Genomic DNA, 26,581 nt, shown 5'->3' with positions numbered 1-26,581 from the left:
ACAAGCACAGCTCTTGGCAGAGTTCTGCATGGCAGAAACACTTTATGTCTTCAAATAAATACATGGGAGATTTTCTGGACAGAAAGGGGAATAAAAAAAAAAAAAAAGCAACAAAAGAACAAATTGGTTAATTTGTCCATTGTTTTTCTGGCAACTCAAGGGTAACCAGAAGAGACAACTGGGGAGACTGGGAGCTGTTGCTGTTACTTTTCTTTTGGGCAAAGGTGTGCTGCAGTTCTTGGGCTGTTTCACCTGCCTCCTCTTGTCTCAGCCCACTCTTGGTTTGGCCCTGGGCACCTGCAGTGGTGAATGCAGCAAAACCCTGTGGGTTTTGTTTTTGCCAGAACCAGCTCACCCACACGTGTTCCTCACGTGGCTGTTGAGGGGAGCAGGGCTGGTGGCAGAGGGGAGAGGGGAAATATGCAAAAGGCACCCCAAAGCTCGAGGCAGGGTATGGCAGGGTATGGACCAGGCTCATCTCTGAAGGTGAAACATTGCCAGTAACTCCTGCTGATTTCTCCCCAGTCCTCGTGCTGGCAGAGCAGAACCCACTGCCAAATGCACTGTGCTCCTAAGGCATCTCCAGTACAAAACACCCAAAAAGCAGTTGCTACCCCTAAAGAGTTTAAAGACAAATCATTTGGAAGGGAAGCTTTGGCTTGGATACATTAGTGCTTATCGCCACCCAAGCCAGATGCCAGGTTGTGACAAAATCACCTCTTGTGAAAACAAGGTAATGATGGGTTATTTGTGAACTGAATCAGTTCTTTCCTATTGGTTGGAATGAGATGCAAACACCTAAGCAATGTAGTTTGCTGTTTTGTTCACAGAGAGAGGCATGGCCAGCAGCACTCCTGCCCAAACACACTGAGGCTCTGCATGTGACCAGGGCACAAATCACTGTCAGAAGCCCACAAATCTTAGGAGAATGCAATAAAAAGTGAACAGACTCAGTGAACTGGCCTTGCATGGAACAAGAGCTTAGCATGTTAAGCACTATCTCTTGTTCTGTTTATTTCAATAAATTACTCAGCATTTCTATAAAGCAGGGGTTTAAAATACCCTCATTTTATTCCATTTTTCTTCCCCTTGACACCCAAACTCATCCCTAAGCTGCCGTGAAATTTAAGCTATGGCAGCAATTTGAAAGGATTACTATCAGTGGATCTTCAAGCAGAGTTTGTATCCACACCCTAAAATTTATGGTTTTTAATAGCTTCTTTTTCACAAAATGCATATGAAGACCATACAGATGATTTTTAGCAGGACAGTGGTTCATGCTGAGCCAGCAAATAATTCTCTAGTTTTATTTTGAATCAATCTTGGAACAAGTTTTAGCTCTGCATGTACAAACTGGGCCCAAAAAAAATGGGTGGGGAAAAAGACACAAGGCCCTTTGTCCTCTCTGGAATTTGTTTAAAACCTCAGGGATGAATAAGGCACTTTATTTAACCCATCTGGCTATAAATAGGCAGCAGCACCTTAGCCTCTGTGTGAACTAGGGAATACAGATGTGTCTCCTCAGTTATGCTTGAGGGCACAGCTTCAATCTCAGATGTGTCCCTGCACTAAAGGCTCACTAAAGGCAGCTGAGGGTGTGGTCCAAAGAGAGACCTTGGGCTAGAAAGAAGGTGCTGAGGCCAGCAGGAGTCAAAAGGCTGCTTTGCTTTTGCTCATGTTTTCTGGTTGCTTGGTGCTTTAAGCACCAAGTTTTCCTGGCATTTAGCATCCCAAAACCCATCTTCATTTTTTTTTCATGTTCCTACTGGAGCAGAATTTGTTTCAGCACTGTGGGAGTGACTGTTGATCCCTGTGGTACCTCAAGGGTTTCATAATGAAAAAAGCACCAAGACTTGCTCTTCCCCCTCTGTAGACCCTTCACAGGAGTGGGGTTAGCTCTCACCCTGCCAAGGGATGCCACCCCAGCACCTCCACACCACAGCCCTGGGCCACAGTAACCAAAACCAGGATGGACAGAAACACCTGAGATTTAGAGAAACAGATCCCAGCCCCTGGGCTCATGAGGAGGGGGAGGCCCCAGCCACAGGAATGTCCTGCTGGGGGACAGGAGTGCTGGTGTCTGGTCACAGGCACTGAGAATCCAAGAAACAACTATGCTGCTTTCAGAGCCAGCACACCCCACAGCTGCGTCCAGTTCACTTGGTCCTGCCTCACTGTCAATTCTGGGGGAAGAAGCCAGTTGCTTCCCACCACACTTCTAAGCTAGGTGTTACAGACCAGACCAGTGAAATAGCAGCTGAGCTGCTGGCTTTCATGCCACGTTCAGTTTATGTTGTTCCATCTCTGTGTTTTCGGTTGCAGTTCTGCACTTGCCAGATTTCACCAGCCTCAATGTGGACGTACAAGGCTGCCAAGGGAGGGCTGAGTTGATGAGAAAGGTGCCTGTGCTGTTCCTTCTTGTTCAAGTTATCATCAGTGAATAGCTGACAGCAACAATAGGTTATTCTTAGGTTTCCAGTGCCGGAAACCTGGAGCTTTCTCCTGATCCTGAGTCTGGCTGTACGTCCCAGCAGCATCCCAGTCCCAAGGGTTTTCATGGCTTCATCTCCTACTGAATAGTAATGCGTGGGGGTACAGTTGTCAGGGCTAGGGAGGACACGTGGGTATGTGACAATATCCAACCTATGTTTCACAAATTAAGTGACTAATTCATAAAGAGAATTTGTCACATTCCAGGAGCCACGCTGAAGCTGAGTGCTGGCTTGATTGCAAACATCCTTTTAATGGCTGGACTTACTGCAGTCGTGGGCATTTTAAACAGATTTGCTTTGGTGTGTGGGCACAAATCCTCAGGCAGGATGAAATGATCCTTGGCCTTTCTGGTGTAAGACCTGGGGTCTGAAAGCTGAGTGTGAGTTCCTGGTCTATGTCCCTACCTACCAGGAGACCCCTACTCCTCCACTCCTGCCCACCAGTCTGAGGGAGGGTCTCTGGAAGGGAGGTCTTCAAAGGTTAGATGTTAAGTTTTTTGGCTCTTAATGGCAGAAACGTTGGAGTAAATGAAGGAAAATATTTTACTAGTGTTCTTAGAGGAAATCTGCAACTTTTTAATGTTTCAAATTTATTTTCACTTTTTTTTTCTTTTTTTTTTTTTTTTAAGAGGGAGAAACCAAAAAAATTTGTTAATATCCTAATTTTCCAGAACTGAGTAAATTTAAACTATGGAGAATTAGTGTCTGTGAAATGAAAGCCATGTCTTTTAAAAGACAGAGCAAAGAAGGGTGTCTTGCTCTAATTTGTGGTGGAAGCAGTGCATACAACGTAAGTTTTTGTAACATGAAAATGAGGGATGTGCTGTTTGCTGTGGGAGTCATGGCCCTCTGAGGCTGTCAGGCATCACCTTTCTCCCAAAAGGATAAACAAAAATACTGGAATTTAAAAAAGAAAGAAAAAAAAAAGAAAATAATGGTAAAAGCACAAATTAAGATGGATTTAATTTAGATGTTACATTTTTCAGTTTAACATGATTTAAAAAGTCAGTTTTCAACTCTTACTAGTCATTTTAAAAAAAGCTAATTCCACTGAAAATCTTATTTGCTTCTTTTGACAGGAGCATCAAGTAGAACACATCGAAAAGAAAAATACTAAGCAAATGTCTGACTAAAAATAAATGGAAATGTCTCCATTCAATGGGATAAGCTGTGGATCCAGTGGATGTAAGTTTAAAATACAAATGTTAGAAGCAAGACAACAGTGTTCCTAAACTCATCCTATTTAATTAATTACTGATAAACTCCCCCTGCCTTCAGACTCAAGGAAATAAACCAGCCAGGACTGTGCAGAGATCTCACAACAACATACAATTGGCACCAGCTGAAACTTTATCCCCTGAAGCCATCAGGTAGCACCTGTTGCATCCTTATGTGGCTGAACGCCACGCATCGAAACCGCAGATGGAAGGGACAGCTCCTAGGGAGGTGAGCAGACAGCAGTGTCAGTCCCTCTGCCATCCCACCCTCACAGTAATGGATGCCTGGACATGAGATTTTCCATGCATGGAGCATGGAAACTCCAGTACTGAGTGACACTAAGCATCAGGTGTTGGATGGGATACAGCAAATTCCCCTTGCCATGCCACCACTGCCCAGCTGGCACAGCCCTGCCGTGCCAGGGAACTGGCTTTGACCTCGGCCAATGCCTCTGCCATGCTGATTTACCCATCTCAGAGAGCAGCAGCTGCTTTTGAGCCGGGTAAGTAAAATGCAGCTTCATCCTCCAGTTATCTGGTCCTTTGCTTTTTGGCAACTTGGCATTTTGGGGAAAAAATTGGTTGTTCCCTGGCAGACTATCTCTGCCTCTCATCTTCTCTGCGACATGACCCTGCTCTCTTTGCACAGGGTGTAGGTTTCCAGTAATGTGAGTTCCTGCTGGGCTCCACAATTGCCTTTCCAGAAAATGTTTAAAATGTGCATTGCTTTGAAAGGTGAATGAAGATGAGCCAACAGGCTCGCTGTAGCACAGCAGGGCAAGGCACCAGCAGGTGAGCAGGGCAGAGAGGGAATCCCAAAACAGCAGCAGGGAGTGTTCAGCTGCCTGGCCAAGGAAGGGCTCGAAGAAAAGAGATGACTACGGCAACTATCACTGATGTAAATCTGAATTGATCTGGAGCTTGGAGGGCCTGGGTGAGGATTTGCATGCCATGGAGAAGAGGCAGCCCTAGAGTGGGCTTCATTCCCTCTATTAGTGGCAGGACACACACCACCACCTATAACCCTTTCCATGTTTAAACAAAGACACTGTGGATACACTGCTTCTTCCAATCAGTTCAGTATAGGCATTTAATAGGCTAAATGGTGTAATACATCTACAGGACATACATTAGTCGAGTATTATGTACAGGTGGCATTTTACAAAATTAGAAAGAACTGAAATAGAGCAAAATTCAACAATGTCTTACTCCATAAAACTTTCTTTCTGCACTACGTGAAATATTCTACAAGCTAGACTAGAAAAATATGACTGAATGTCTTTTTTTTTTTCTTTTTAGTTTCTACAAAGCTTTTAATCCAGAAAAAAATACAAAACAACTATTGAGTTTATTAGAGAGACAACACTTGCACACAGACAAAGTAAGTGGACATTCATAGACCTGCAAGTTGAATAAATAGGGTTTGTTTGTATAAAACAATTTTCTCTCTATCTTGCTTTCCTGTTTTAGGGCCTCTGGCCCATGGTCAGAAAAATAAAAATGGGAGGAGGAGTTTGGCTTTGCACGGTTCTTAAACTGAGGCCACAAAGCTTTAGGAGAAAGCTTTAGTTGGAAGCAACCATTTGCTTCAGGTAAAATACTTCAGGGTAGCAGCACAAAAGAGGGGAAAGGAAAGAGAGGAGTAATTAGGCTGGAAGAAGGAAATCTGGGATTTCTATACCAGCTGCAGCTTTAAGTACAAGGATGAAAAAAAGTAGCGGTGCTGGCGTGGCGTTTTTTCAGGGTGTATGTAGAATTTAGTTGTTTCTTTGGGAAACATATTTAGGGAAGTGCCATTGACCTCAGGTGGAAATAGGATAAGGGCCATCCAGAGCAGGAAGGGAGGGAGCATCTGAAAGCAGATAGAGAGCACAGAAAATTGGGGGAAGTGTTTCAAACAACTGTTTTCCTTTTATAAAGCAAAAAGCAAATTAAGTGATACATCTAACGTCATTCCTCACAGAGCTGGGCAGACACAGATTGGCAGGAAATCACACAGCTAAAAATATGTCGTCACTGCTGTTGTTTTCTCCCCAGAGCTTTGTAAAACTTCTTGACAGTCGATGCAAAAGCAGCATTTAAAGAGCACCTCCCATCAGCCTGGCCACCTCACCAGCACAGCTCTCCTCCTGCCACAGTGGGTCTGAGCTGGGACCTCCCTCCCCTCACTGCTCCTGTGCCAACACGTAGCTCCAGCTTTGTTGGCTTCACTGGCTTTACCAGAAAACTGTCACCAGTGAAGGGGGTGACAGGGACAGCAGCCAGATTTAGGAAGTGCTCTTGAAACCTTCAGTTACTCTGGTGAAATTTGGTGCTCTGACCAGAATCCCACTCACCCAACAAAATAATTCTAACAGTGTAGGCAAGAAAGTTTACATCAAGAAGGCAAAACACTGTTATATAGATTGAGAGCAAAGTTTAACTTAAGTATCACATTATACTCTACTACATTATACTGCTTATAAAAAGGGTCCTAGATCCCAAACACCCCAAATAATGAGCTAAAGTTTTGTACATAAATTAATGTTGCTTTGAAGTAAAATAGTCTCTTTCCTTTGTAATAAACATTCATTGCACAGAATTCTTTGTAAGTAAATATATTAAATTTGGTTGCTAAGAAGGTAAAAACTTATTAATATATCTGGCCGGTAAATTTTATCAACCATCACGCAATTAAAAGTTGTTGTTAGTGAATATTATTACTGGAAAAAAGAAAGCACTTGGAAGTCAACTTAAGAGTTAATGCTGGAAGAAATCCTATTATTTCGCTCCACCTACAGCGAGCAGCTTCTTCTGGATGCAACATTAATTGGAAGTACAGACCCCATCCAGCCCTGCAGAGATGGAGAAAGCCAGCTTTGCAGCTTCCAGGACACTCATCACTGACAGTCAAACCCCTCTGAGTACGGGCAGTACCCACCCCCATCGTGTTTTGGGCTGAGACTGGTGCTTCTCCTGGGACAGCGGGAGGGAGTCTCTGCGAGGTCCCTGTGCAGGAAGGGATTCACTCCTGTCAAAATGACCCCAAAACTCCCAAAGAAAATCCGCTGGAGGGCAAAAGTGTCCAGAGACAGCTCGCCCCACCATGAGCTCTGGGCTCCAGGAGGTGATGGTACAAGCGAGGCTGAGGGGGCTGTGCCGCAGGTCAGGAGGGCACCCCTTGGCACACGTGTTCCTGCCAGCAGTGCCAACTTGGGCGGGAGGGAGGCAGGTGTTTGTCCTTCCACCACAGCTCTCCTGCACCCCTCCTGCTGCAGGTGGCTCAGGGCAAACCTGGAGCCAGGCAAAACAGAGGACAGGTTTGGGATGTGCTATGGAGCTCCTGCCACCTACCCCCTACCAGCGCCCAGCTCCGGGCAAGGGAGGAGCAGCTGTGCCCCTGCACCTACATTATACACCAAACATACCAAAGAAGTAATGTCACAACAATCTCTATTAACAAGGTGGGACAAAGCCAGCCCTGGGAGAAGCAGGAGCCACCTCACCAGCTTTAAGGGTGAGAAGTGCACACCACGCTACGGCCGGACCCGGCCTGAAGAGTGCACGGACAGCACGATCCACCCCACCAAACCCAACACAGACAGCCTCACGCCACAAACAACAGCGACCAGCTCATCGCTTCGTTAAGGTACAGCGAGAAAGCGCTTCCAAAAGGCATCAGCCTTACTGAAAAGGCAGCTAAGGAAAGGCTGGTTTGTCCAAATATGCACAGGTTAGCCAAAGGGAGAGAACTGCTCTGGGCTGCCCCAGGGCGGCAGCCTGGAGGCAAACCTTGCCCTTGCGTCTCTATACAAAAGTTACAAAATCAACTGGTGACATTATATTACAACTATTGTCCATAATATCACAGTGCTAGTTTTAAATGGCTAAAAAAAGAAAGTTTTTAGATTTAAGACATTCCTCCTGTGGAAACGCAACGCCTTTGTCCTGCTGTTGATACCTGAAAGCAGCCTTTCTTCAAAAATATAAAACCAATAAAATGCACTAATTAAAATTAGGAGCATCTTTTCCTTGACAGCCTTGTATTTCCTAACACATCCCATTGTTTCCCAAGGGGAAATTAAACAAATAATATGAATCCCAGCCTGAAAATCAAAATGTTAGAAGAACAGTTCTAAAGCCCAGATGCTTCTTACCAGGTACTAACTAAATAAAACCCTTGCAGATTTAAATACAGATTACTTCAACATGTCTTCAGAGTGTGTTAGCTTTCCAACAACATTCACAATGAAGTTTCGCTTCTGAGGCCATTCTACTCATTCTCTTCAGTTCTGCTTTCCAGAATATCTGTACTTTCTTCCACTTCTTGAGCTGGGTGTGCTAAAGTATCTGCAAAGAAACAGCTCATCAGCATTTATTTCCCCATAGAGGTGCAGCTTTTGTTTGATTACCTGCTCTACCTGGCAGTTAACCTGTTAGAGTGATCAGAACAGATAGAAGCAATCTTTTCTGCTTGTAAACCAGTAGTTAAACCTGGAGTATGGAATTCTGAGTGCATCACAGTCTGACTTTACAGGGAACCTTTACCTCAGGTAAGATATTAGTGAGATGAGGTGATCCCTATGGACAGCCACTGTCATGGGAAGGCTACCTGGTCTCAGAAATCTGCTGTCAGGCCTGAAGACATAATGAGTCTAAACCAAAGCAGAAAACCAAGAGAAACCACAATATATAACCTGGAAGTCAGGAAATAGATTTGACTCATATTTCCTCCTGAATGATCAAGCCCTGTGGTTGTCACCACCCAGAAATGCCAACTGGAATAGCAGGTAATTTTACACTTCAACACCTTTTGTCATCACCCCTTTGAAGGGAAGGGAAGGTGTATCTTGCACCCTGTCCTGGCTGCTGTGTCTGGGCGTTTGGGTGGCAAATGCTGGTGCACTGAAATGGAAACCAGGTCACTCTATAAGAGAAAAGGACAGCATTGAGATGGAAAAAAGGAAACAAATAGAGCAGTTTCCCACTGGAGCACTTCCTGTGCAAGCTATGCTTAGACAAGATCTTACCTTTACCTGTATTTACCTCACAGTGACACTGCTAGTCAGGGGTAAATATTTGTGAGTTCCTGCTGCACTGACACACCCCTGAGACACCAGGATGCTTTGAAAACATGCAGCTGTCAAACACTTCACTTCTGAGCTAGGAGACAGGGACAGATACATGCTGCTGTCCAGGATTACTGCTCCCCAGAGTGACCTGCTAATGTGCAGTGCACTGGCTGCCTGTTGGCCATGTGAGTGGCTGATGCAGATGAAAACACCATTGCTCAAAAGCTACAACATTTTCAGTCCACAGGGCTCCTCCAGTGCAGATGTTTTCTGGGCACCTTCAAGTAGCTACAGCTGTTTGTCTCATTGTTAACTTCAGTGCACAGCACTGTCTGAAACAGCTATTTTCCCATGGGGAACAAGGATGAAAATTACTCATTCAGACCTTCCAGATCCATCTGCTGCTGCTGTTGCTGGGCACAGACTCTTTGGTCACCATGAAGACCCTTGTCCTCTGCTGACTTGAGGTCCTCAGGAGGCCAGCGCAGCTCCCCGCTCTCCACCTCTCCGGACTCGGTGGGCTCCACCACGATCGAAGGCAGTCTTTTGGACAGCTTGGGGTACTTCTCACGTGAGTCTGGGAAGGCCTGGGGAGACATTTGGGAAATGTACATCAAAGCTTTGTGCAGAGATGTATACTCAGAGGAAGCCGATTATGTCCTTCCTACATACGACACGCTCTCACATGTCCATTAAAAAATCCTCTTCCAACTGGTGCAGATCAACAGCCCTGCACAGGGACGACTTCAAAACCAGCTGAACCCAGCTCCTTGCTGGCCAGGCATGATGCAGAGGGGCTGTAGGTCTCAGCACACTCTCCCCTGCACACACTGTCCCTTCCTGAGCAAAGAACCCACTTTGCTTGCCGGTGTGTTGAGGAGATGATTGCCTTAACTTGTGTGATCCCACATGAGCAGTGAAAATGGAGACTTGGGAGACAAAATTTGTTATGCTGCCAAACACTCATGTTTCAGGTCTGGTGGGGTTCTGGGACACAGAAGGCATTGCTGTAAGGATAAGATAAATGGCTGCTGCAGCCCTTCTGGCTGCTGTCTTTCTGCTCTGATACAATATTCACGTTTTCTTGCAGTGATAGCTTATTAAGAAGCCACCATCATGCAGAGCTATTTTCTGCAACGTGAAACACTGTTTTATGATGTGTTCATGCAAAACAGGTAGCCCCAGAGAACATCTTTACACAGAGGACAGTGCAAGCTATTTATTTTCATTTGTCATATTGAAGCTGCAGATCAAACACTACACAGTGATTACAGCTTTTAGCTGAACTAGGGCTTTTTAGTGAAGGATATTGTAACACGTAAAAGTGCTTTCCTGTTTTCAACATAGCTGGATCACTTAAATCTCTAAGGGTATGTTGTTTTGAATAGTTTTTTTTTTCTGGTGGGGTTTTTGGTTGGTTTTTTTTTTGGAGGAAGAATCATTCCAGCTCCTCCAGGACATTACCATAAGGAACTGTTGTTGCTTCAGTGAAACCTTTCCTTCTGGATCCTCCAACTTGCATATACCTGCACTAACAAGCTACAAATCTCTCTGTGCTAGCTGAGTTTCATTTTAATTTTATTTCATTGCATTTAATTTCTAACAATAAAATCAAGGTGTATGTGAGGGGACTGAACCAGGACTTGAGAGCAAGAATGATCCCAGTTTAACTTCAGAGGCTGCAACAGGTTTGCTGTGGGCTGGTGGGAACATCCTCACACATCTGCACCACGTTCACCACTGAATCAGGGCCTCTGTTTGATCAAGCCCTGCTGGTTACGTGAGCCAGTCTCAGCACAGCTCCTGCTGTGAGCTTGGGCAGAAATACAAGACACTGACGGGGTCTGGGGGTGTCATAACCCACTGAAAGTGTTTGCTCCATGGCTTTTGCAACCTTCCTCTATCTCAGCAGCTGTACTCCCTCAGAGCTGAGGGTTTAGTTGAACCACTTGGCACCAGAGCTGGCATGGGGAGGCAAGACCTTGGGAAAGGCTCTGCATCTAGGAACCAACAAGCATATTTTTAACATTGCTGTGCTGCCCATAGCTGACTTCTGAAGATGGGGAAGGACAACCCTCATCCTCATACCCTTGCTCCCCATGGTAGTGTCGCAGGGATTCAATACTTCTTGCAAATCTACACAGAAGTAAGAAATGTTGCATATTAAGGTTATGAGACACAATTTGGAAAAAAAAAAAATCTTTTGTGAGAAAGCACCTTCAGTACAATTAGACCAAGTGAATCACTGAAGACAAACCTTTCTGATGCCACCCTGAGCTGCACCCACAGTTTATAACTCATCCTGACCAAACAATGCTGCCTATCAGAAAAGAGCTGCCCAACTTCCCACTACACAGCCTTCTCCTGGGCCATTCATAATATGGAAAGACTTTTCCATGGCAGCTGTCTTGACTGGGAGGAATTTTTAAGAAGTAGCTAATACAATCCTGCTTCTTGGAAACCAAATGAGACAAAATGTCCTTGGGCAGAAAAGGTCCACAGACCCGCTGAGCGGCAGAAAATAGCCATAAAACTGGGCAAATTGCTGTGTTTTCTCCCATGGCTGCACAGGCAGATGACAGTGACCCCTTCCCTGTCTTTGTGCAGCCTGCTGGGGTGGCAGAGGGCTGCATGACAGCCACCCCATCCCCAAGCCTGCTGGCAACCCCTGGATGGGCGATGCAATACAACAAAAATTCTGCTTTTTCAACTGCTCTCTGAAGCCCAAGGAAATGACACAGAGAGATCTAAAAATGGGATGAGAGACGATTATTACAGCTGCAAGAAAATTTAGGAAGGCACCTGTGTGGCCTCAGCTGTGGCTATTTTTGTTTGTGTCATTCTCATATGGTCTTTTCTCACATCAACCACATAATTTTTTTTTCCACCAGAGCCCAGTATTTACCATGTCCCTCCAGGAATGAGTCAGGACTGGCAGGAAGCAGAGCTGCCTGTTGGGCCTTGCTGTGTTTTTCTGCAGAAGCTGGAGCGTGTGATGAGTGGGCAGGAGACTGCAGGGAGAGAAGGGCCGGTCTCCTGGACAGAGTGCTTGGAAGTTGCTGGAAGGAACCTGGTTTTCCCACTGAGTCACTGAGTTTGTGCTAGATCTCATTTCTGTTTGATTTATTTATTAATTTATTTGTTTATTTATTTTTTTGCCTCAGGTGTCTATCACTAAAATGTGGAAGGCAGCACTTTCTCCCTGAGGGGAAAGATAAAGGAGCTGGGGGAAAATGGGGAAAAGCTCTGGGGCACATGATCAGACACACCACAGAACAGCCCTAAGTAGTGTTTCTCTTGAAAATTCACACTGAATGCTTCACTTCCCAAGTGAAGCCAGGGCTGGGACAGAGTTTGGGCTGCATATACTAATACAACACTGAAAACCTGGAACTTGGTGAAGAAGAGGAAAAAGAATATTGAAAACATACTGAGTGAGCAGCATCCATCCTGTGCAGCCTCTGAGGCATGGGAAATCCCACAGTACACTCATTACATGCACAAAGCCTTTCATTACACACACAAGTGATCCAAAAGGAATTCACAAAATTTCTGTTCTGACTTCCCTGCTTTCCAAATGCTAGATTTTCACCTGCAGCAGGCTGCTCCTAGAGCAGCTCTATGAGTCTGCTTCCAGTGTCACACACTGTGATGAGAGGCAGCTCAGGTCCACCAGGACACATTATGTGGTTTGTCCCTGGCAGTGACACAGAGCCACAAGCACAACCACAGAGCACAAACTGTGATGTGGGGGCTGCCACGAGGGGGGCTTGGGACATCGTGATCCCTCCTGCTGCAGTGAGCTCCATGGGTGGGTGTTTGAGGGGGTGTGTGGAGCTGCCTGGGGACAGAAAATGCTCTTGCACCTGCCAGCAAATGGCTCTGACCAGTGGTGCTGCTATGATGCCACAGCCATTTCTGTGAATTAGCCAATCATTTCAAATGGTCTCTGTTCTAAAAAGGGAGCTCCTCTGAGCCCAAGGAAACTCAGCTCATTTCAAGGGTGGCTGTATAAAAGCTTGGCACAGTACTGGCTGGATGCCTTCATCACACAGTAGCTGCTCAGATCAGAACTCCTGGTGACAAACAGCCTCTGTGCCTGTGTCCCTGCAGGATCTGGGCATTGCTGTCACTGTGCCCTGCAGACCTGGCACCTCACAAAACACTTCAGCCAAACTCTTAACTTTTAATAATAGAACCTAAGTAGGATCAAACACGTATTTCAGGGCTGGTTCTGGCAGCAGTGCTCTGCAGTTCAACACCTACCCTAAGGACAGTTATTGGTTGTATTGAATCGCTTTTGACAAACAACTTTTGGACACTTTTTAGTTCTGCTGAAGTTACCTGGCTTGAAGGGCCTTCTTCCTCCTCAGGAGTCTGGCTGAGCGCGAATTCCTCCATCACCGGCTCTCGGGTGTTCATCACCTCTGTCATGCTGTGAATGGTAAAAGAGAACGGGACACTTCAGCTCTGAGCTTTGGCCCCACAGCTAATTTAAAAAAAGGTATTGGCTTTTCATATAGGTTAAAATAATTTTGTTACACTGTCCTTCCTGAACAGTCCAAAAATATTTCCTTGGCCTCCAAGCCAACTGTTACTGCTGCATGCTGTGATCCTGGGCAGGGCATCGACCCCAGTTGCCCCTGGAACAGCAGAGAGGACCCCCACAGAGTCCCAGAGTCATCAGTTGGAAACTGGAGTCCTCCAATGTTATCAGCAATCAGTTTATTACTGATATATGAGCTCAGAAATTGCATCTGTTGACCAAAAAAAGTTACTGGTGGAAATATCAGCCTTGAATTCATTTTTTATTCTGATTCTTCGTAATGTCTTCAATATTTGCTCTTCCAGATGTCTCTTCCATATAGTCATGAGCCAGCACTTCTTTTTAAGCTGTTAATTCCAGACACACCAGCTGTATTGCTGTCTAAGGACCAGATTTTCAATAGTCTTTACTTGCCTGAGTATTTGGAGAGGTGTTGAGTGGGACTTCCAAATGCATCATGGATTGTTTGGCACCTAAATCTCATTTAACTCAGGGACTTAAGAACCTAAGGTGCCTATGTGCCCATTAAGCACCACCCTGTGCCCTTTGGCACCCCAGGCACCGCAGTGCTTGCCCTGGAGCTCGCCTGGTTCTGCCGGGCATTGCAGCAGCCCAGAGCAGACAGAGCCAGCTGCAGCCTCACTGCAGAGCTCAGCCCAGCCCTCTGTGGCGTTGGGATTTTCCTCACTTTGCCATTTACAAATACAGCATTCCACTGAAAAATCTGAGGATGCCTGAAATCTCCAGAATGCATGCTAAGCGTGTAGGAGCAAACAGAGCCACTCTGAGCTGAAAGGGCCACACTCATTTCAAATGTTAATACATCAGCCCTGCAGAGATTTGGCATGGGGCTTTCACTCTCTTTAGCTGGCATTCATCAGGTAGCGCAGTTAGTGGCTGCTGGAGCCTCCTGCAGCACACAGAATGCAGGCATCATCCATTAGGCTGCCCTGCCACCTGCCACAGCAAACACTCCTTTAGGCACGACTAAATGCTGCCATTAATTCTGGTCCTGCTGCACACACAAAAGCCTTCTTTGTAAAGCCTGCACCTACTGAGAAATACCAACTGAAACATCTTAAGGATAACTTGTTTCAAGCTTACATTACCAATTACCAGACAGAACTAAATTTTACAGTATCTGCAATTACTACAAAACCCTTCACAATGACTTTAATTAGCTGTAGCACAGAGCAGCATGATAGTGCAGAGACTTCCACTCCCTCTCCATCATGTTTAAGAAAAAGTATGGCAGAACCATGGGACACTTGAGCTCAGCTGCAGACCAGGACCCAAGCTCGTAAGCATTCATCAGCATAGGGAAAAGCCCTGAAGGGTCAGCCTGGGACCCAACCAACACTGAATTAATTCAGACACTTCCTGATACATGCACAGAACAGGAAAGCAGAACCAGGCTCTGAAATGCAGCGAAAGGCTGAAGCAAACCCCCAGTCTGAGCACCCTACAGCTTACACAGCCTGAATCCTCCCAGAGCCACGGCACAGTAGAAGAGGGATAGATTCTGCCCGCTAGGAAGAGTGCTTTGAGCTCCCAGCCCTTGCCTGGACCTGTACCACTTCCCAGGGACAGCACAAACCACCTAATCAGTAAAATACGTAGGTTTTCTGGACAGATGCTTTTACTCCTGCAGCACCCAGCAGGCCATACCACTAGGCACCTGTGGACATCAGCACTGAGCAGTGGTGACTGTGGGCCCTGCTCTGCCAGCTATCCCTGCCACCTGAGACAGCACTTAAAACAACAGACATGCCCTTGGACCAAAAGGAAAGTAGCACTCCCTCTGATATCTCCTCCCTCTGATCATCCCATTCTTGCCTTTTCCCCACTCTGGCTCCAGTCTCTTCCTTGTTCCCAGAGAGAACCTTTTCACCCCTCCTGCTGCCCCTCTGGGAATGACCACAGTAGGCAATAGCAGGACCATGCTCTCCCAGCCCAACTCTTTGGGAAGAGCTGTTTTGCAGGGCTTTCACACCCTCTGTTAGCCAGACCCAGCTGTGAGCCTGGGGGAGCACTGGGCTCACCACTCTGAGCACGTCCAAGATGAACATCCTTCTCTTGGCATCCTTTTTGGGGTTCGGCACCCTAAGCCCAGCCATCCTGCATTGCAGGGAAAAGGAAGTGAGAAAGTATATGTCTAGATGGAAGTAATCTTGGAGGCTTTGTGTGGGGTCAGTGTTTATGAAGTCTTGGTCTTGGCAACCACAGATAAGCCATGCCCCACTGCTGTGTGTCCTGGGGCTTGATCCCTGCTCGCCAGCAGCAGACTCCTGCAGTCACTCATAGCTGGCTGGTTTATTTTAGCAGCATTCAATACATTGCAAATGTTTAAATATTTCTCTGTCCTTGTTCCATGGGAAATTAGAGATGTAGATCCACACATGGACTGTCAAATGTGTCATATGAGCTCAAAGATGCTAAGACCTCACTAAATTCTATTATTGAGCAATAATGGGCTCCGTGCTTCCCTAAGACCACATTATACCCTGCAGATTATTTGTAAATGACAAAGACAAATGATTTGGGCTAGAAAAATGGTGGCAGTCCTGCCAGTGTTACAGCAGATGCCTCAGTGAATCAGCTCCCAAGCTGTTGAAGCCCAGGCCATTTCAGAAAATCTGTGCAGCTTAAGGCTTTGATTGAATAGGATGGCAGAAGTGATTGTACTTGATGTGTTTCAGAATAGAACATGGGGACGTGCAATTGGCAAAATAATTAGGCTTTAACTGGAATAGATTAATTATTCCCAGTCTCCACTTCGAAACAGTGAAGGAAAGCAGAAGAATCTATATGGGCTGTGAAAGCAGTGATGTTTCTAACAAGCTTAACTAGGTCTTTAACATGAAAAATAACTAGATGTAAAATAATTAAAAATGCCACTGCAAATTAGCTCATTGAAACTTCAAAATCACCTGGAGGACATCACTGAGTTGTTTATAAAGCCATATAATCTGAACAAGGGGCGTGATGGTACTGCTTAGGGCTTTTTAAACTGTGATAAGATTTATGCACAGGACAATTTTTTACTTTTCAGCCAGTGTTGATGGAAAATATTAAGCCACTTTTAGTGCTGCGTTTACATGAGATGTACTGACAGACATACAACTGAAAAGTGGGTGATACAAATAATTATAAGAACTCTTTCACTCAGCCTTCATGTTATGTACGGTAGGTGCTGGTATCACCAATGACATACAGTAGCCATAGTGATGCAAAACAAGGCAATAAATAGCATTTACAAACAAAGGATAAATTCTGTTCTTGTGGATGAATCATCTACTCTGAACCTTAACATTCTCGTGTCAGCGGATTAAGAGATACATTACTTCCCCTAGATTTAATTGAGCACAAATATACCAATTTGGGGTGTGGGGAAGCAAAATCCTGCATTTCTGTGAGAAAACTACATTGAGAGATTATCTTAAATGCAGTGCTAAAGTGCTACAGTCCCAGGACCACACCATGCTGATCTTTTTCCAGAGGCATGGAGCAAAAGCACAGATCACGTACTGCTGCTTGTGATGGCACGAACAAGGTCAGTAACATACAGAGCAACACACAGCCTGACAAGTGCTAAACCACCTCCCATGGGAAAGGCCTCAGAAACAATGCACACATTTTTATTTTAGGTTTTGAACAGAGGGCAAAACTGACCTGTGAAATTCATGGGGGGAAAAGCAGTATCTGAATGCAGACCAGCTTCAGGACTCAAAAATATGCAGTGCTTATGGAAAATAGGCAGGTCATGTGATGCAAGGAGGTATTTCCCTAAGGCCAGGGGCACAAACGTTTTATGGGACAAGCTGAGCCATGGTTAGGAAGAGCTGTTACCTGAAACAAACATCAGTCTGGGGGATTCTCAGACATGCAGTGAACTGAGGCCTGATCCTGCTCTCACCTCCCCAGCCAGGACAGGCAGCAAAGGGGACACCAGCCAGAGCATGAGGAGGATATCTGTGGAGGACAAGCAGCAAGTACAGCACAATGGCAGAAGAGAACACGTTACCTTCAATCACATCAACGGTGTCACTTGCAAGAACTGTCCTTGCTGCAGGCGTCTGCTGCTGATGGAGTGTCGTGCAAACTCAGTCAAATCCTAGAAGTGCCTGGAAGAGACAATGCAGCAGAGTCAGAGCTTGTGACCAAAGGGACAATGCTGGCAGGCACTGGTGTGAAAGAGTTCTGCCGAAAGCTTGCTGCAGAAACTCTCACTGTGAAGGTCTGTATCATTTTCTGTGTGAGATGGGATTTCATCTCGCTAAGGATGAAGCTCCTCGAGCACCTTGTGAATTTCTGAGGCAATTAATGTACCAAAGCCATCTAAAGCTACCTGAAACACCTCACAATCCGACTTCTTGTGATGCTAAACCTTATTCCTTAATGTGAGTTACACAAAAACTGCTGAAGCCAGGACATTCTGAAATCCTCCCATACAGAAATTGTATTGATAATTGGAAAATAAAAAAATGTATTCCCTTATTTGGCAGGATCAGTTTGTTTAGCGAGACACAGTTCTACTGATCGAGGTGCAAAGGAGACAATATATTCTCAGAGAAGGATCCATTAACATTGCATTACTGCATGGTTCTTTTGGAAATCACAGGGGAAGTGATTTTTTGAAAGATCTACTCCAGTTTGAAGGTAATACATTGACTGGTATCAAGACAGGGAGCCTGCTGAGCAGAGGTGAGGATCCCACCATTTCAAAGTGTGAATCACTGATTTCTGATGACTTCTCTGTCAGAAAGCCTTAGCTGATGAGCCTCAGGAGTTACAGTGCGTAAATATAGTCAGTATCTAGGCCAGAGATGATTTTCTGAGAAATTTGTTTAGCTCTACGGCTTTCCAAATATATATTCATGCCAGCCACAGCTATTTCCTTGGATGGGAAAAAGGTGTTTTCAGTGAAGTGAATGGCACTAGTATATATATATATACATATATTTTATATCCTCCAGCGGTTTGGATGCCAGCCCAAATGATTAAACAAATCTACCTGCTTTGGAAGCCTTCCTACCAAGATTTATAACACTGGATTAACTGCACACTGATTTTATTCAAAAACTGTGACAGAGGAAAAATTGTGTACTGCATTCTGGAGTTTCTTCTTGTGCCACAGGCCCCGCCTATTGAAAATTAGGGAAGCAAGAAACCACTTCTCCATCCCCAGGATTCAATTCTGAAGGTTTAATTCTTGTCTTTAATTCTCCTTCCTAACCAATGACCAAGCCACCTTCAGGGAGGCTAATGTTTTGTCCCTTAAATATTCATGACTACACTCAAGGCTTGTCTCTCACAAAAACAAGGGAGAATCTGATACCATGCTATCCAATGCACTGGGAAGAAGATTTTTATCCCACTACCCATTACAAAGCTGCTGTTATTAAGCCTATGAAAATTCAGCTCGAACTTGTCTACATTCAATGTCTCCTTCAGAAAAGACTGGATGTAATAAGAACAATTATTACACAGAGTAATTATTACACTGTTAATGAGAGACAAAAGGGTGTAAGAGATAAGGAACCAGGTACCACATGGTCACTGATTGGAATCTAAGCCAGGCCACTTCCTATTTAGAGTTATCTTCAGATGACTGGTTGGTGGTATACGAAGACCCATGCAGTATGGAATTAATTAAACCCACACCCATCACTTTCCAGTCCCAGCAAAGGACTTCTGGATTTAACTGACCCAAGCCCAATCTTCTCTCTGCTGTTTTGGGCAGCCCTGTCCTATGGTGCATGCAAGTGTTGGACAGGGGATGTCAGCACCTGCTGCTCAGCTACTTGAAACCTGTAATAAAAAAAATTCACTTCAGGACCGCAGCATGGGAAATGTCCCTTCTCCCAGTACCACAGCCATATTTAAAACCAGAAAAGCTTCTTCCCAGTCAAGACTGTTGTAGAACAGTAGTGTTTCAGGTGTACAGAACTACCTGAATGCATTTGCTCTCTGAAGAGAAAGTACCCACTTTACCTGCCTAATAGATGATTACCTTCTGTGGCTGACAACAGAGGAAACATAAACTAAACCCCATCCTTCTGTGATACTGCCTAACCTTTTAAAAGCAAGGCACAGCTACTGAGACCATGCAAAGAGCTTTTACTACACTGGAAACTGGAAATTACCCAAGTAAAGCCTTTCTCTGGTTATCTCTTCTTATCCCTTACTTTTAGCCACCTTTGCTGCTTTCCAGCCTGGAGCCCATTTGCTCAATGCACCCTCCTCCAACCCAACCATCTTCTGCTGCTAGAATAACTTGCCCTCCTTTGCCCCAGCTTGATAACCAGCTTCTTCTCTGCCTGCAGGAGCACCAACACAGCTGTACTGTCATTAACAGGAACCAAGTTTAGTCTCAAGTCTCAGAGACCTGTGGTACTGCCTTGGCGACCCCTTGTCTGGGCTCACACAGCCTGGCTATACCTCCCAGCAAAGAGCAATTAATTTAGGGATTACTCCAATGAGCTGGTTATGTCTTGCCTCTTTAGGAGCTGTAGCATCAAGCAAGGAAGATTTCCCAAGCTCTCTCATCAAGCTGAGATTTCCCATTTTCAATAGTGAGACCAAGGAATGCTTCAGTGGTGGCCCCTTTGCCCAGACCAAGGGCTCACCCAAGGGGATGAATTTCCCTCTGTGCTGGTGGCATGGGTCACAAGCCCAGGCACTGAAAGGTGCTCTCTGGGCTTCTCTTCCACTTTGGAAAGCATCTGGAACAAACTGTATTTTTGAAGCTTCTACAACTGGAGGACACAGCCTGTCCCAGTGTGGTGGTCTCATCACCCATGGGAGGATGCCAGAGCAGAAGCAGGATATTGGGCAGCAGCTATGATTAGTTGGAGGGCATGGGAAGCCCAGCCTGGCTGTATCTCCTGAGTATGCTCTCCATGGGAGCAGAGAACTCCACCAGGCACAGCAGCAGAGGGCTCTCCTTGGGATAAACCCACTGTGAATTGAAAAGTAGATGTTTTTAAAGCAAACATGCTTTATTGGGCAAAACAGAAACAAGAATTGGCCACAGGCTGCAATCCTAGCAGTCCACAGATAGTCCACTCAATAAAGGAGCATGTTTCAGAGGCTCTGAGATGCAGGCTTTTCCCCCACAGGCAGCAACACCTCCAGAATTGGGGCACATCTATTTAGAGATTCCTCCTACTCTGAAAACATCACCCCTTCTCCCTGAGCAACCCCAGTGCTGGAGACAACTGGGTGGCAAAGTGAGACCCGACCTCAGGATGCCAGGGCTGCTGCTAGATTAGCAGGGACTGCAGGACACCCTCTTCCCTTCCTAGGCTTCTCAAAGTAATCATTTCCCACTGAGCACTCATGGAAATGCTATGATACAATACCTAACAATACACAAGTAACAAAAATGCTATTTGAGCCTAACAATACCACATTGAAGGTGCACCTTCTAACAAAGTATAGATAGGAGGCAGAATCTGGCCTTGAACCACTGCTGTACTTAGAAATCTATCATTCTTCTGGCACGGCAGAAACAGGAGCCTTCCCCTCCTTATTTCAATGGGTCAATCCCAAGTGTTTTTCCAGACCTTTACTTAAATTGTGCAGTACAGACACCCCCCACTTGGCTCTGCAGGCTCAGACTCATGCACAGGAGCACTGCAAGGTTGGAGCTCTGGGTGCAATCGCAGCACACGCGCGGCTCCCACCAGTTCAGACACCGCCGCAAACAAAGTTCAGCCTTGGGCATCCAGCCCCACCTCCTGCCTCACCCCACCACAGCCCCTGGAGAAATGCAAACTTTTCTCCATTCAAGGTCTCAAGCCTTTGTGTGTGCTACAAAGAGAAACCCCTGCTATTGATTACAAGGAGAACTGGGACAGGCTGTGCGTAAGAATGGTGTTAGGTGGGAGAAGCAATGGTCTGTTGCTTGCATTTTGCAGTGGAAAATTTTGATAGGTCACAGGAAACCCTGCTCAGCAAGTCCCAATAAACAAACAGGTCAAAGAAGATTTTTCCACCCAGAAGAAGAAAGGGTGCCTTATTCAGGCCATTCTGCTGCAGCAGAGCAGGCTGTCAGCTCAGCCATGGTGGAGGAGTGGGCAATCTATGACAGAGCTACAGCTGCCAGGTGGATGAAGCCATGAAGGGGCTGCTCACACAGGTCCATGTCCCTGCAAGGAATGTCAGTTGGTGTTTTCCAAGGCCAGACACTTCTGTGGATCCAGTTCCTCTGTATCTCAGTCTTCTGTTAGTCCTAGGAAGATGGAGCTGAGAACCACACAGGTGGCCTGGGCCACCCACAGGCAGAATCATGCCCGGTACTGTATTAAGGGTGGGACAACAACCTCAACATCTCGGCACAACCCAAAACTAGCACTTACATCAGTGACACCCCACAGCCTTGCTTCCCTGACTGCAACCCAGCTGGGCTTTTGGACACTGCTGGTAGGAACTTGGACAGGGTCTTTGTTTCCCCTGGTTGCATGTTTGTAATGAATGCACTTTATGAAGCGTTGTGGATTCCATGGGACTAGCAAAATGTAAATCACCGCATGGACCACAGAAGATAAATGTACGAACTCCTATTTAAACCTCCCACTTCTTTTTGGATGCAAATCTCTTTCCTAAGCAACTGAGAAAAGTGCGATATGTGTCAGAGTCTGGAGATTAGAGATCTGTTCTGTTCCCTCATTTCAGAAGCTCTTGTCTTCGGCCACCCACGCAGTACTTGAGTTCTGCTCTCCGCAGGCCAAAGCTGCCTTCCTCTCCTCGGCAGCGTGTGCTCCACAGAAGATGTCGATCTCTCTCAGGAAGCAGCGAGATGAAACGACTCTCAAAGTGGAGGAGCTGAGGCATTTCAGCATGAGACACAGCACGTAGTTTGGGAGAGCGAAAAGGGGTAGGAGGCTGCTATTTCCAGACTGTGCTGCTTCTCATCACTAACTTCATGGCGAGCTGCAGTTCCTACTGCTCCTGCTCCAAAGAAACTGCTGGGGTAAATATCACCCTCGGGAGTTCCTCAGACACTCATCTGTGGACTCCCAACACTACAAAACACAGGCTTGCAAGGGGCCCTTGCTGGCAGACAACTCTAACTCAGCCTCCTCGACTCCTGGTGTTGCACAATCAGCCACTGCAGAGCCACTTTCCTTTGACATCTCCGCATCCTGGAGCGCCATGGCTAAGTACAAACCTTGACTTCCAGTTTGCTGTACTTGCCCAAGTTCTTACTGGCCCTCTTGGCAAAAAAGAGCTAAAAACTAGATGCATAAATGGTCAAAGAAGAAGTAAAAAGAACTAAAATGTGCCTGTGTTTAACTATCATATTTTTTAAAGCAATCTCATGATTTGGAGATGATTCAACTCAAAGTTTTTTCAAATTGTTTTTGCTATGCTGCTTGCTATGGGTGCTTCCTTGGTGGACTCCTCCTTTTGTTTTTTCATTTCTCCTGGCTGCTTTAAAGCAGCTCATTTATTTCAGCTCTTTGATCTCAGCACTAAACTACCTGAGCTTCCTCATGGAAGATGCCACAAGGGATAGGTAGGGCAGGAGAGGCAGGGGGGCAGCCAGACAGGATGCTTGGGAGATAGGGAAGGGGAGCAGACAGCCAGGAAGCATGTGTAGAGCAGCGGAGGGAGGAAGAAGAGCAGATGGGAAGAATGACTAAGCCAGCTCCTCTGAATGCTGGTAGACCTCGATATCATGGAAATCTCCACAGAGCCCTCATGGAACTGTGTGCCAAGAGAAAGTTTGGATTTATTTTTTTAACATCAGATTCGGCAGCTAATTGGTGTGAGAGGAACTCATTAGGAAAACACCTCATCAAAATTAGAGATAAGCCTCAACAAGCTGTTAAATGTTTTAGAGGTATCTCTTCTGGTACTTGCTGTGCAAATACTCTCATCTGAGAACTTGCTTTTGGGATCAGAAATGCCTGTATTGAGCAGAGTGATTCTGCATAGGCTTTAATTTCCCATAACCTTATGAAGCCAGTACCTTACAAATAACCATACTGTTCCCTTAAACTCAGAGCAACCCTTACTAAAGGCTTTTAGAAAGAAATGGTTGTGTTTCTGGGATCTGCTCTGGAAAATTATGAGCCTCTAATCCCTAATATTTCACGCCACAGTTGTCCCTCACCTTGCAGCACCCATGGGAATCAGTGACAGATTAAAATTGGCTTCCTGTGCTTCTTTCTACCATTCCCTAGGTATTTTTGGATAGTTCTGAATTCAAGCAAGAGAGTGGGGGGAAAAACATCTTAGAGCATCAACATAGAGTACATGATTCTCAGATGGAAATGTCATGGGAAATGGGTTGAAAAATGTTTGATGTCTTTCTGGCACTGTGAAAGAATACTCTGGATAGATTATCACTGGGTTCATTTCTAGGCAACACAGTAGGGTAAGAGGTTAGGTGCAGTCAGATAGAACAGTATTTACCTACAAGACAGATTAGTTATTTCCTTGTAACTTTGGGAAAATTAGAATACAGTGCTATTGGTGTTATAACCTGATATAATATTGAGCATTTAGCAGAGAATTTGGTAAGGCAAACAAAGCAAAAGTGGTTAAGATTTTTAAAAAGCAAGCAAACAAGAACCCACCAGAGACTCCTAAGAGAACAAAGACAATGAAGTGGCTATTAATATTCCTTCTTGGCAATTAACAGCACAACCACGGGTGTCACGATATCACAACTTAACACCAGAAATGCAGCTGGTTTTGTCCATGAATTAAAACTCTGTCACCTCAGTTGAATTTCCAAACATGGGAAGCTGCCGTAGCCCAAGATGGAGGATATGAGAACACTGCATCCTAACACAGAAAGAATGGGGAAGATGGAGGTTGAGGACAACACACAGCCAAAAATAAAGAAAACACTAAAAAAAAAAAAAATTCAGTGTGGCTTTTTTTAATGAGTCATTAACACTGAAAGCAGATATGCATTAACGAGGCTGTGAATCTTCCTGCCAACCAATTAACATTCACCTTCTGAATCTAGGGGTCTACTAGGTATTTGAGGCAATTTATGTTGTATGCATGTCAGAGACTGAACTCAGCTGAAAATTCAAATTACAGCTTACACAAGCTGCAGTAGTCTCAACAGAAGAGCTGGACTTGGACTGTTTTCTCCTAGTCCTATGGGGACATGGGTACCAGGCGGTAAAACACTGTGCGATCAGTCAGTGCACACTGATGAGAAAAGGGGATTATCCTGCTGGACCAGAGCTTCTTCCAGCCCTGGCATCTGCTCTGCAGGAGACTGCTCTCTCCAAACCACGAAGGAAAGGGGGTCCCAGACCCTGAGGACTTACAAAGAGGGACAAAGGCTGAGATGAAAATTTAAGGACCTGTTGATATCAATCAGTCTACTTCATTCTATCTGGATGTTATTGGTTGGCAGCTTTCCTGGGGTTTGCAATAACACCTTCCTCTGAAGACTGAAAATTCAGGAAATTTATTATTTTATAGAATTTTCCAGAGAATGTCCATGTTTAGGAAGCAAAAGGGAAAGACTGTTGCTGAGGCAGATACTGGTCTCCTTGAAGTCCTAGCAGAGCTCTTCCTGCCTTGAATGGCATAGGATCAAGGCTTCTCTGACCAACTTCTCCAAAACAGAAATGGTTAAATGGGATCAAACATAGGGGCACAATTTCAGAAATGAGAAAGAGCAATTTTAGCCTGTGACACTCTGGGGTTGGTACCTGATCTATGGAAAAACCTGTTGCTTAATACAAAGAGATCATTGTGAGAAGGGAGGGAAAGTAGTAACTGTATTTGCACATTATTTCTTCTGCTAAAGCAATGTACTGAAGTTGTTGAAGGAAATTCCACCTGATTGACAAATTGTCAGGCTAGAACAGGAAAGCGACAAAACCAGGTCAAGTTATTCCCTGTTTGCTTGTTTTCTCTTTGTAATCATAATGTTGACTCTGAAAACATGTTTTTTAAATGGTGTATTAATTATTGAAATCCTGAGCTGTGAGCTGGATTCTTTTTCTGGGCAAAAAATTCGTTGCTCATTAAAACTAAGAGAAGGAAAACACTGGCTTGAGCCTGGTTGTGCGTAGGCAGAATTTCCCCGCTTCACCTTCCTTTACAGGCTACTCATAAGGAGGCATTGTGCTGTGAAACAGGCAGGCTACAGGGCAGGTGTGAACACCAACCCTGGATCCTTCAGTCAGATGTGAACCTATAGCCAGGAGGGCTTCACTGCTGTACTGACTGCACAACTGCAGTAAAGATCTCAGGAAAAGACGAATGGAAACAAATTTCTCTCTGTGTATTGCTTATTGTGGCTAGAGGGGTTAATGCCACATCCAGGCTAACCCAACTCCCCTCCACAACTGTAGTCATATTCAGAGATGCACAAACACAGCTCTGTACCAGATGAAAAGAAAATTTTTGTGGTATGTACATTTGGCAGATGGAAAATACTCACACCCCTTGCTCTGAGCGAAACATAGTCCCCATTTACAGAGCAAAGTAGGTTCTTTCATTCTCTAAAAGTGATCGTATGTGTGGTATTTGCTACCTGATGGGAAACGCAGGATTTCAGTGCTCAGCTCAGCTCGGCTGCAAGCAAAAGCATCATTGTCTTAAACTTGTGCTTTGTTAGTCGCTTCCTCGCCTCAAAAGTTGTCTTGAAAAAAAAAAAAAAAAAAGGCATAAACGAATAGCTGAGGCGATTGAAGCCCACAAACCAACAACTCCCTCAGCGCTATGCTCATTCATCAGGATTCCTTCACACAGCCCTTTCGGCTGCTGAACGACTTGAGAGGTGTTTTTCTAAACGAGAACCCTTTTTCTCAGTGAATTCTCCGTAACACCCTTTACTCGAATAAACAGGCATGTGGCGAAACAAGCCACGGCAGAGGCGCGCGTTCCGCCTCTCCCTCTTCCCCGTTATCCCGCAGCCGCCCGTGGGACTGGAGCGCTTCTCCCGCTCCGCGCTCCTCCCCGCTGCCGACCCGTCCCGCACGGCCCCGCAGCGCTCCGATCCGCGGCACCGTGCTCGGGGTTCCCGTGCCCCGCACAGACCCGGCCGGACTGGCACTGACCCGACCGGCACCGCACTGACCCGACCGGCACCGCACTGACCCGACCGGCACCGCACTGACCCGACCCTCACGGCACTGACCCGACCCTCACGGCACTGACCCGACCGGCACCGCACAGACCCGGCCGGACTGGCACTGACCCGACCGGCACCGCACTGACCCGACCCGACCGGCACTGACCCGACCGGCACCGCACTGACCCGACCGGCACCGCACTGACCCGACCCGC

At 45.7% G+C, this 26,581-nt stretch overlaps 1 protein-coding gene across 1 annotated transcript; it reads right to left on the bottom strand.

The window, feature by feature from the left end:
* Positions 1-4,772: 4,772 nt before the first annotated feature.
* LBHD2 (LBH domain containing 2) lies at positions 4,773-25,910 on the bottom strand. The gene is made up of 5 exons (XM_015631900.3): positions 25,827-25,910; positions 17,331-17,430; positions 13,105-13,195; positions 9,146-9,347; positions 4,773-8,038 (listed from the first exon to the last, which is right to left on the bottom strand). Exons 3-5 carry the CDS (start codon positions 13,192-13,194, stop codon positions 7,962-7,964), a joined length of 369 nt encoding a protein of 122 aa, XP_015487386.1. The 5' UTR covers position 13,195; positions 17,331-17,430; positions 25,827-25,910; the 3' UTR covers positions 4,773-7,961.
* Positions 25,911-26,581: the final 671 nt, after the last annotated feature.

Source organism: Parus major, chromosome 5, assembly GCF_001522545.3.
Source record: "Parus major isolate Abel chromosome 5, Parus_major1.1, whole genome shotgun sequence".
Taxonomy (NCBI): Eukaryota; Metazoa; Chordata; class Aves; order Passeriformes; family Paridae; genus Parus; species Parus major.
The sequence above is the reverse complement of the archived record's forward strand: the minus strand, read 5'-3'. Positions and strand labels throughout refer to the sequence as shown.

Coding starts and splice junctions, on each gene's coding strand:
- LBHD2 (XM_015631900.3), bottom strand. CDS start 13,194: ATGACAGAGGTGATGAACACCCGAGAGCCGGTGATGGAGGAATTCGCG. Junction 9,348..13,104: donor AAGAAGGCCCTTCAAGCCAG/GTAACTTCAGCA, acceptor ATGTCTCCCCAG/GCCTTCCCAGACTCACGTGA. Junction 8,039..9,145: donor GCAGCAGATGGATCTGGAAG/GTCTGAATGAGT, acceptor GTTTCTTTGCAG/ATACTTTAGCACACCCAGCT.